We start from the raw sequence: 12,291 nt of genomic DNA on the forward strand, positions 1-12,291 counted from the left end.
TGGGAAGTTTAAGACACACCCCACTCTTTGTATCAGATGCTAGTGTTATTTCAGGAACTAACTCCATCTACAATGGTGATTCACTTTTCTACTTTATGTATAAGTCACCTTTGGAGGAACATTTCAAAGTTTTTAAAGTTTGCAATTAAATGTCTGCAACTTCCATCCTGTCAGGCAGTGAGTTCCAAACCCAAATCAATAATTACTGTTGTGAAATGGGCCAGCTCATCTTGTAACATGCAGCATTCAGACATTATTACACAGTAATTATCACCTGGATTATATGCTCAGGTTTCCTCTCAAAACATTCCTAGGAAGCAATTTCCTCAATCAAGCTTTCTGTTACTAAAGCAAATATCTCCTCACACCGCCTTTGTTGTTTTCTGGTTGTGAACAACCTTGTATTGTTTTATTACATTAAAGGTGCTTTATGAATGCAAGTCATTGATGTTACTGTGGAAACTTTGTTGCTTAGGGACTACAATGAAAATTGAAAGGGAGATTACACAGACTGGTAAGCATTGGGAAGGCACAAAACATTAGGCACAATACAGCAAAGACAAAATACCTCACCAAATACTTCTTTGCTTTCAACTTAGGAAATTTAATAAATCTCATTCATAACAAGAAAATTGCTTCACCACATTGGTTTTCTGCAGAAACTATGCTTTGGAAACAATGTGAGCGTGATCACACAACATCATTTTCAAGAATCAAGAATTTTCTAGATGTTTCTTACCTTGCTGAGACTGCAGGAAATAAAAACTTTGTTCAGCCTGAATCCTTTATACCTTATCCAAGGTCAGATTGCGTGACTTGAGAAAAGAGGCTAATAAAGCAATAGAAATAACTGGCACTTCCAAGACACATTTTACTATTTCATTACATCCTAAAACTTATGTGGTATTTTTGAAGTGTAGTCATTATTGCAACATTGGAAATAAGGCAGCCAATTTGTATACAGCAAGCTTCCATAAACTTGATGGTGATGACCATTGAATCTGTTTTGCAATGTTAATTTGGGGATAAATATTAGGCAGAACAGTGGAAATCTGTTTCTTCTTAAAGTAATGCTTGGGAGTCCTTACTCCTACCTCAAACAAAAAATGGGACCTTTGTAGAAGGCTTCGTGGAGGAGGAAGCTCCTGCAATAGCATAAGAATCTCTCAGTACTGGTAGCTTTGGCTCGTATAATAAAATTCAAGTGAATCTTGAACCCCAGAACCTTCTAGCTCAGAGGCGAGAACTTTATCTACTGAGCTGCAACCAACATAGTTCAAGCAGTGTCTGTCCTGTTAGGAAACCAATCACATCTCCTGGAACTTGACTTTAGTTTAAGATCACAAGTAAAAGATGAACATTTCATAACATTAGCGCACATTCTTAACCATTGAACAATAATCCAGTGAATCTGTTACAGAAATACATCAGAACATAGATAGATTGATGGCTTGAATGGAAGCCATACATCTCTTGAATAAAAGTAAAATACAGTGGATGGTGGAAATCTAAAATAAAGCAGAAAATGCTGGATAAACTCTGCAGGTCTGGCAAAATCTGCTGAGAGAAAAAACAAGTTAATGTTTCGAGTCTGATATGACTCTTCTCCAGAACTCTTGGATTTTTCTCCCTGTCAAACTCACTTTGTAGTTCTTGGTATGTGACAGGAGCTTTGCAGTACCACACGTGCACATCCAAGCTTTTTCAAATGCAGTGAGAGTTTCTGTATCTATTGCCCTCTCAGTCAGTTCCACTTTAAAAAATGTGTTGCCATTTTCCTTGATCCTCCTCTTACATTCTCACTGACCTCCTGTTGCATCCTCATGAAAAAAGAATTGTCCTTAGTTCCCCTCCAATCCTTCCAAACATCATCTTTAAATCTATACTGAATGAACTGCAGATGCTGTAAATCAGAAACAAAAAAAGGAGTTGTTGGAAATGCTCAGCAGGTCTGGCAGCATGTGTGAAGAAAAATCAAAGTTAACGCTTCGGAACCAGTGACCCTGCCTCATCACCGGACCCGAGATGTTAACTCTGATTTCTCTACACAGATGCTGCCAGACCTGCTCAGCTTTTCCAGTAACTTCTGCTTTGCTTTAAATCTACACCCCTTGGCTATTATCTTTCTAACAGAAATGGATTCTTTCTAACCAGTCTATTGTGTAACTTCATAATTAACATACATTAATCAAACCTCCTGTCAATTTCCATTGTTCAAAAGAAAATAAAATGCTTATTAACCAAACTTTCCTCAAAGTTAAAATTCTCCATTTCTAGCAAAATCCTCTCAAATCTCCATTTCATGTTCCCTCTAATGTGATCATATCTTTTCTGTAATTTGTGACAACTGTATGCAGGACTCTCACTGCAGTCTGCCTATTGTTTTATACAAGTCCAATATAATCTCCCCAAATGCATTATGTTATACTTTCCCAGACAGAATTCCATTTCTCTGCTTTTCTGTTCACCTGACCAGTGGACTGATTCATCATCACTGAACTACATGGCCAGTTTTTGTAGCTTAAACATGTCCACTAAAATGAAGTCAACCATTGGCTTTGTATAGCATGAAAAGCAAGGCACACAATACTGGACCCTGCAAAATCCCAATGGAAACAGTCATCCAATCAGCAAAACACTTGGTATTCATTTATTTCCTGCTACTAAGCTGATATTGGATCCAACCTGTCACTTCTCCTTGGATCTCATTCTTCTGGCCAGTCTGTCATGTGGGATCTTGTCAAACAGTTTTACCAAAACTTTTGGCAAATACATCACATATGCTATCCTTTATTGACCCTCTTGTTACATCCTCATTACCCTACAGTTGTATCTTCATTGACCCTTCTGATGCATCGTCATTGACATCCTTATTACAGCCTCATTGCCTCACCTATTACAGTCTTATTGGCCCTACTATTACATCCTCATTGACCCTCCTATTACTTCTCCATTCAACCTTCCATTAAATTCTCATTAACATCCTGTTACACCATTGTTGACCTCCTGTAATAGTCTCATTGACTGTCCTGTTACATCCTCATTGGCCCTCCCATTACATATTCATACATCCTTACTGACCCTCTTGCTACTTACTCATTGACCTCATGTTATATCTCCATTGACCCACCTGTTATATCCTCATTCATCTTCCTGTTACACCATCATTGACCTTCTATTACATCCTCATGGACATTCCTATTACATCTTCATTGACTTTCTATTATATCCTCATTCACCCTCCTGGTACATACTTATAGATTCTCCTGTTGCATCCTCACTGACCTCCTGTTGTAGCCTCATTGACCCTCCTTTTACATTCGCACTGAACTCCTGTTGCATTTTCAATGACATTCCTGTATACATCCTCAGAAAATGTTAGTTATACATATCAAGATAGACATGACCTTTTCTTAAAAGAAATTCATGTTGACTGCTCGAGTCAATCATGCTTTTCTCACTGTTAATTTGGACTATCTCTTGGTATTTTTTTCAATACTTTGCCCACTAGCAAAGATAGACAGACTGGACAACAATATTGGGATATATTCATCTTTAAGCAGTAGTACATCATTACCTTTCCAACACCAGATGTACAGCCAGACAGGTTTGAGAAATAATGATCCAAATCTCTGCTATCTACTTTGCTCCTCTGAGCAACGTGGGATGCATTTAATCTTGTCCTTAATCAAAGGTGCTAAACTGCTCAATATTTCTCCACTAATATTGTTTACTCTAGCCAATATTCATTCAGTTCAATCTACTATTTCCATTTGTCCAGGAACTGGGGAGATGGGCTTGTAGTGGTAATATTACTGGACTGGTAACACAGAATTTTAAGCTAATCCTCTGCGTACATACATTCAAATTTCACCCACCAATTAGTGCAGTGCAGTTTAAATCCAATTAATAAAATTTCTGTAATAATGATCATAAAATTATTGTCAATATTTGCCAAACAAAACCCACTGGTTTGCCAGTGTCCTTCAGGGAAGCAAATCTCCCATCTTTACCTTGTCTGGCCAATATCCAGACTCACAGCAAAGTGGGTGACTCTTAATTGTCCTCCCAAATAGCTCAGCAAGTCACTCAAGGAAGATTAAGGATGGGCAACAACTGCTGACTTTACCAGTTATGCCCACATCCCATGAAAAAATAAAGGGAGGAAAAATATTGGTACTGACCAGTAGATCAGGATTTATCTAGAATTAGTCCACGTACTATTTGATTAAATACTCATGCTTCACACTAACCGTTTACTGTTGGTTTCTATTCAACTAGCTGTCTGCAGGTTTCCCTGTCAGAATGGTGGAGCCTGTGAAAGACCAAACACATGCACTTGTCCTGAAGGATGGATGGGGCGTCTCTGTGAAACCCGTGAGTATTACAAGGCTGCATCATTCTGCCATCTGCAGTGCTACTGTACCATGGAGTACTGCATGACCAATTTGGTTAAAATTGGCCTCTCGTCTTAACACTTCTTCTTGAACGTTGACTGGTTCAGTCACTCCCAAAACAACCTGCCCAAATTAACAAGAAGGCTTAAGAAAAGCAGTTGTGTCTTGGCCTCCAATATGATAGTCCATCATTACCTGTGCTGGGTGAAAAGTAATATTAGTCAACTAGATACAGCAGGGATATAAATCTAATAAGTTGGAAATAGATTGTAGTAAGATTTGAAGTTGGTACCAGAGTAATTATGTTGGTGGGCAATTCTCAAAAAGCCTGGATTAATAGTTTTGAGAAACAAACGCAAATCCTGCCATGAATGCTGGCGAAGTTAAACTCAACATCTGGAATAAAAAAAACAAGCATTGATAATGGAAAGCAGGAAACCCCCTGACTACAGTTAAAAAAAGCAAGTAAAAAAACAATTTTGTTTGCCAGTACTCTCTTAGGAATGAAAAATCTGCTGTCCTTACCTGAAATGAAATGCATGTGACTTCAGATCCACAATGATATGATTTATTCTTAAGAGCCCTTAGAAAGTCACTCACAAAAACAGAAGTTGCTGGAAAAGCTCAGCAGGTCCGGCAGCATCTGTGAAGAAAATTAAAGTTAACGTTTCGGATCTGGTGACACTTTCTCTTTACAGATGCTACCAGACCTATTGAGCTTTACCAGCAACTTCTGTTTTTGTTTCTGATTTACAGCATCTGCAGTTCCTTCAGTTTTTAACAAGTCACTCAGCTTTATTCAAGAAGGCAGCTCACTACCTCCTTCTCAAGGACAGTTAAAGGTGGGCAATATATACCGGCTTTGCCAGCGAGGCCCTTGTCCTATGAATTAATTTTAAAATGCTAATGTTCTGTGGCAAGAGAAACATGGTAAGGGAGTTATTGGAACAGCATTGATTGGATTGGCGCATGAGGTCTCTATGGAATCCCTAAAGCAGCTGGCTGCATGGGAATTGCCCTAGATATTGAAATTTTCAATGGGCAATTCCCCCTACACCTGGAACTCTGTGAAAGAATCCATTCACATTAGAGAATCTGGAGGGTCCCAAATCACATAAATGTAATATTTACTGAGAAACATTACAGAATTTTTTTTAAAACTACTGTAACTCCTGGGTAACTATTAAACTGAACTCATCTCAAGGTGCAGATTCACAAGGGGTCTGCCACTTGCCATATTAAACATTAATAAGTACTCATCTGGGGCTGATAAATTGGGCACAGAGTCAATAATCTCCAATGGACCTGAATTGGTTTGCTTTTTCTCTCTTCATTCCATTGTTCTGAACTCTATATTGAAGGTGTTTCAATTCAGTTCTTACTTGGTGATTCATCCTTAAGTGTTTCTACTTTGATCCATTTGTACCAGGTGTCCATCTGACCCGAATGTGCTCAATCCTGACAACCAGCACCAAAACAACAAAGAATTCCCATTTAGTAATATTCTTGCTTATCTTAATTCCAATTTTATTCAATTTAAAAGCAAGTATGCAAAACGTGGGAAGTAAATTTAGATTTTAAACAAGCTCTTATTTTCACATTATTTAGTATTAGTAATATAACACTGGATTAAATTTAATAGTTAGCATGTGCTAATTAATGTGGAAAAATCCAACATAAGACACGATGCATAGCTAAGAAAGCAAATGGGAGGACACATGTTGATCATTTGCCAATTTTCACTCAACACAAACCGACCCCAGCAGTGAAGTAGTTAATTCTGATTTGAGGAAGCTTTCACACAGTTTGAGAGACTGCAGAAATGTGAGTCACAATGAGCAATGCATCTTTAATTCAGTTGAAGTTTACATTTTCTGGAATCTGTAAGCTGATACACAGCATTACAACAGATGCCAAGATCCAGCAGACTCAGTTCAGTTTTGTCCTGGAGTTTGTGAGGATTATGGAATTCCTGGACACTTGCTGAGAGCAATAAATGTGGGATAGGAATCATAAGAGGCCATTAAAAAAATTCACAATTTAATTCAATGCTGTATTATTTTGATTATAAAAACATTTGATAACAAAAAACAGAGACAGTGTAAACTGGGTGAGGTAGTTAGAGGCATGTAAGATATGACATGATTCCCATGAATACACCCAGCCAGAGCTGGCAGCCAGCCACATGATCTGTATGAAACTCCCTTGTTGCAAAATAAAACAAATATTCTCAGAGGCATGCTCAAGAGTCAGATATATAGTTCCTCTTCCTCATTTTGTACATTAAAATACTATTCCTTCGAGTTCCAGGCACAGAGGTTCAGTTCTGCTTATCTTTATTACATGAAAAGCTCTTGATTCTCACAATATGCAACCAACTGAAAAATGAATTTCGACATCACCTACTGAACCTTCATCTGTCCCCGCACATCTTTCCCTAGATCCAATCTATGGTTCACTAAAATGAGCAACACTCATTGGCCCATGTATTCTTCACCTTGTTTATGACAGCTGGTCAGATGGTTAATTCATTGTGCAGTGGCCAAAAAACCTTTGGCATATGTAATTACAAGTGGAAGTGGATCATCATGTGAACAATAAGTCAGCAACTGGACAACCCCACTTATGTAGAATGTAAAAGAAAAAATGCAGAAAGTATACAACAGGTTATTCGGTGTAAACTGTAAAGACAGATTACTGTTCCAAATTTTGGTAAATCATTTGCCTTTTTTTAAACCCACTCGTGGGCATCACTGGATGGCCAGCACTTACTGCCCATCCCTAGTTGCCCTGGTGGTGTCAAGCTGCCTCCTGGAACTGTTATAGTCCACATGCTGCATGGTGCCCCACAACACTGTTAGGGAAGGAATTCCAGGATGTTGATCCAGCAAAAGTGAAGGAACGGAGATACATTTCCGAGTCAGGATGGTGAGTGGCTTGGAGGGGAAGTTGAAGGTGAAGGGGTTCCCATATATCTGCTGTTCTTGTCCATCTAGATGGAAGTGGCGGTGGGTTTGGGAGTCTGAGGATCATTTGGAGAATTTCTGCAGCGCATCTTGTAGATAATGCATGTATTGCTACTGATCCTTGGTGGAAGTAACTTGTTGTCTGAGGAAACAGTGCCAATCAGGCAGGCTGCTTTGTTCTGGATGGTGTCAAGCTTCTTGAGTGTTGTTGGAGCTGCACCTGTCCAAGCAAATGGGGAGTTTACCATCACACTCCTAACCTATGCTTAGAGGAGCCAGGAGATAATACTTGCTGTAGTATTTCTAGCACCTAACCTGGTCTTGTGGCCACTGTATGCATGTTGTGAGTCCAGTTGAGTTTCTAGTCAATGGTAACCCCAAGGATGTTGATAGTAAGGCATTTAGTGATGGTAATACCATTGAATATCAAAGGATAGCATTTAGATTGTCTCCCATTGGAGTTGGTCTGTCAGGTATGAGAATGACTATGCGAAAGTGAGCACTGCAGATGCTGGAGATTAAAGTCAAGAGTGTGGTGCTGGAAAAGCACAGCAAGTCAGGCAGCATCCAAAGAGCAGAAGAATCGACGTTTCAGGCAAAAGCCCTTCATCAGGAATGTGGCTGGGAGCCTGGGTGGAGAGATAAATGGAAGTGGGGGGTGAGGCTGGGAGGGAAGTAGCTGAGAGAACAATAGGAGAATGAAGGTGGGAGTAATGATGATAGGTCGGAGAGGAGGGTGGAGCGGATAGGTGGGAAGGAAGATAGAGAAGTAGGAGGTCATGAGGGCGGTACCGAGTTGGAAGGTTGGATCTGGGATAAGGTGGAGGGGATGAGAATGACTATGTCAGGCTCATGCTTGACTAGTCTGTTTGACAATTCCCAGATGGTAGTAAGGAGGATTTTACAGGATCAATAAGGCTACTTGTACCATTGTTATTTCCAGTGCCTAGGATAATGCCAGGTGGTCCATTTGGTTTCCTTTCTTGGCTGAAACTTCATAGAGATTGATACAACTCAGCGGATTGCTGGGCCATTTTTAAGTGCAGATGAGAGTCAACCACATTGCTGTGGGTTTGCAGTCACATCTAGTCCAGACCAGGTGAGGATAGTGAGGTGTCTTCCCTTCTATTGGTGAACAAGCTGTGTTTTTCCTGACAATCAACAATGGTCATCATTAGATTCTTAATTCCCGATATTTATTAGATTCAAATTCCATCACCTGCCTTGACAGGACTTATTAGCTGAGTTTCTGGATTAAAAGTCTGAACAATAATTTCACTAATGCCATTGCGAAGAACTGGCCTTTTTTGCTTTTTGCAATCAGTACTCTCAAAACTTTCTATTTTCTTTCAGATTGCAATACTTTATAGTTGATGTATTATTTTGTTTTGACCAGTTAGGCTGATTGGGAAATAAGACTAAACATTAAGGCAACTCCTGCATCTGATGGTGGTGCCTGCAGGGGTTGCCTAAATAATGTCTTTTGGGAAGAGGAAGCCTCCCTAGTATAATAACAGCTTCTTCACAACATTCAAAAAGAGGAATTTACATTTGGATACGCCCTTTTTCTGACTCCAGATGAAGCTTTGTTTATTTGCTGCTGTAATGTAGGGAGCATGGCAACCAGTGTCTGCACAGCAAAATTCTACAACAGGAACATAATCTTTTAGCAGCTATTGATTTGAGTGATAATTGTTGAACTGGGACACCAAGGTAAATTCCCCTTTTCTATTGCTCCTTTATTTTTTCAAGTCCATGTGAAAGGGGCAGTCTAGTTATCTGGAATGGTGGCAGTGGTACAGTGTAATGTCAATGGTTAAGTAATTCAGAGGCCCACGTGAACACTTTGAGGACATCAGATTAAATCAAATTAGGTTCACATTGGTTCAAGCAATAAGGCTGGAATCAGCGAGTCTCAGTATTAATGACTGATGAAATCCACTGTGATTGACACTTAACTGCCCTATGAAAAGTTCTAACATGCTCATTCATTCAAGGAAAAATAGAGCTAGGTAGCTGTGGCAATTGGACCAAGGTCAGCCAGGTGGATCTCATAAAAAAGGAGTTCCCTGATTGGACCAAGCTAACAGCCCTAATCAGGGAGTCCTGGCTGATAGATATATACAAGAATGAGGGGTTCTGCTCATTCTAAGAGCCAGCTCTGAGCTAGCTGGGTCACTGTCATGTACTATGCACATGCAAATAAAGGATGACTTGGTGATGGGATACAAGCCTTCATGGAGTTCCTTCAATGGGGACTAGAGTGGGATACACCTGCTGGAAGATAAAGTGAGAGCGATCAAAAGTGCCCCAGCTCCCATGTTTGTACTGAGCTTAGGTCTATCCATGGGTTGGTGAATCATTACAAAAAAATTATCCATAACCTGGCTGCCATCCTGGTACCCATACATCTGCTATGAAAAATGTTTCACCTTGGAAATAATCTTGTAGAAAAGGCATAACTTTTAGGGAAGTGAAAACGAAGCTATCATCATCTAAGGCGTTGGCACACTACAATCCCCCCAAACAAGCTGCAGGACTGACATATGCCTCCCCATATGATATTGGAGTAGTGTTGGCTCACTAGTGACCCAGCAGAGAAGAACAATCGATAGTGTCTGCTTCCTGGACTCTGACTAATGCCAAACGAAAATACACCTAGATAGAGAAGAAAGGTTTGGCTGTGATAGTTGGTGTGAGAAAGTTCCATCAATACCTTTATGGATGTAATGTCTAATAATAACAGGCTGCAAACCCAGATAGGGCTACTTAAAGAGTACAGGGAAGTGCCACCCATAGCGCCAGGTCAAATTCTGCAGTGACCCCTTATTCTCAGCGCATACAATTACAAGTTGGAAAGGAGCCTACCATTAGAAAAGTTCATTCTGGTTTTAAACCTTCTGGACACCTTTCTGGTTACCAGTAACAATATCAGACTATGGACACGAAAACATTCCATCCTCGCAAAACTAAAACAGCTGGTGGTGATGGGGGAAACAAAAGGGCCGACAGAACTGAAACCTTTCTGGATCCAGTGAGACCAAATCACCGTAGAGGATGGCATATTATCATGAGGAGCAAGAGTGATTGTCCAAATAAAGATCACCATCAGATACAGGCTGAACTCCACCAGAGTCTTCTAAGGGCTTCCAAAATGAAGATGTTGACAAGACGTTACATCTGGTGGCTAGGATTGGATGCTGACATTAATATGTTGGAGACACAATGCCCAGAGTGTGAACAAGTCAGAAAGTACTGCCAGCAGCTCCCCTACATTTGTGGGAATGGCCAGGTAAACCCTACACTCAGTTAAATGTTGACTATGCTGGTCCTTTCATGGACTCTGTGTTCTTAGTCATTGTGGATAACCATTTAAAGTGGTTGGACATGCAGAGAGTTCATTTGTCAGACATAGGGATGATGACTGAAGAGCTGGGAGCATCTTTTGCAGTACACGGACGCCTGGGGGTGACGGTAACGGACAACGAATTTTAATATTTCAGGGAATTCAAATATTTCCTGAAGTCAACTGGCATTAGCACGTAAGGAAAGCTCGATACCATCCATCGTCCAATGGTCAGGTGGAAAGAGCAGTCCAAACTTTTAAGGGAGGCTTAAAGAAATAACCCGCAGCTTCACTTGATAACCAACAGTCCCAGTTCCTGTTTGATTACAGGATCACACCTCACACCATTATAGGGTGAGCGCCAACAGAGTTTTAATGGTGAGAAGACTCTGCACCATGTTAGAGCACCACTAATCCAGAATCTGGTTTCCAGCATCTGCAGTCATTGTTTTTACCATGTTAGACCTGATCCTCCCGGACCTTTGGTTGTAGTGGGGGTGGGGGGGGAGCGGTTGGTGGTTGGGGGTGAAACTGCATCAGAAACACCAATGTCAGACACAAGACTCCTCTAAGTGACAGAGGCGGTTTACTTCCGGGGAAGGTGCTTGGTGTAGAAACCACAGGAATAGCCTGCATGGGATGTGGCATGGTCAATGCAAGGTCCCGTGACATACAAAGTTTGGGTGGGATATTTCATCCTGAACAAGCACATGGACTGCACTGAAAGCTGCAAACTCACAAAAAGGCAAACAGCAAAACATGCGCGGCCCCTCAGAACATCCATGTTCTCCTCCTCTGCCTAGCGTCAAAGAAACCTCTGAGGATAAGATGACTCAGCAGTGTCACAGTCATTATGCTGTTACTGTCTGAAGAAGCTGAATTTCTTCCAATATATTCCGCTCAAAAAAGGTAGGCTACACTCTGGTACATGTCGCCAGTATCTGAGGTAGAGTCGGAGGAACAGGACCCGGTGCAGGAAAAGCCGAGGGAGTCTACAGGAAAAAGAATGTCTGAGGAATGGGGAGGGGGTGGTGCAATATAGTGATTGGAACAAGGGTTGGCCAGGAGGACCTTATAAAACATGAGTTCCCAGTTGGGGCTGTTAATCTGGTACAATCAGAGGGCAGTGGCTGATAGAGATAAGCAGAAGTGTCATGCATTCTGTTCACTCTGAGAGGCTCTGAGGAAGCTGAACCAGTGCCAAGTAACATGCACATGTAAATACATGGTGACTTGGTAACAGGATAAAAACATGGTGTTATTTTAGCAGTAAATACTGACATCCCATCATTCATAGTAAAGAAGATGCATTGTTTGCCAGATGGCTAAATTCCTAATTCAGCAGTCAGCTTCCATTGCCCCTTGAAAGGAAGAGAAAGAGCTTGCATTTATGTAGTACCCATCACAATCGGAAGATGTCCCAAAGCACTTCACAATCACTTTTCCAGTCTAGAAACTGCCCTATGTGATAGCCAATTTGCACAAGCTGGTGTACTGGTAATGTCACTGGACCACTAATTCAGAATGCCAGGTTATTGTTCTGTGGGTAAGGGTTCAAATCTCACCATGACAAATGGTAAAA

General features: G+C 40.7%; 1 protein-coding gene across 7 annotated transcripts in view; it reads left to right on the plus strand.

Annotated features, from left to right (window-relative positions):
• The window catches only part of svep1 (sushi, von Willebrand factor type A, EGF and pentraxin domain containing 1), a 239,394-nt gene that overhangs the window by 215,298 nt on the left and 11,805 nt on the right, over nucleotides 1–12,291 (plus strand). For all 7 annotated transcript variants that reach the window (XM_072588116.1, XM_072588121.1, XM_072588115.1 and 4 more), the window contains one exon: nucleotides 4,282–4,377. In XM_072588116.1, the coding sequence (XP_072444217.1) occupies nucleotides 4,282–4,377 (96 nt within the window). The remainder of the gene's footprint in view (nucleotides 1–4,281; nucleotides 4,378–12,291) is intronic.

The sequence above is a fragment of the Chiloscyllium punctatum genome, chromosome 2 (genome assembly GCF_047496795.1).
Source record: "Chiloscyllium punctatum isolate Juve2018m chromosome 2, sChiPun1.3, whole genome shotgun sequence".
NCBI classification, from domain to species: domain Eukaryota; kingdom Metazoa; phylum Chordata; class Chondrichthyes; order Orectolobiformes; family Hemiscylliidae; genus Chiloscyllium; species Chiloscyllium punctatum.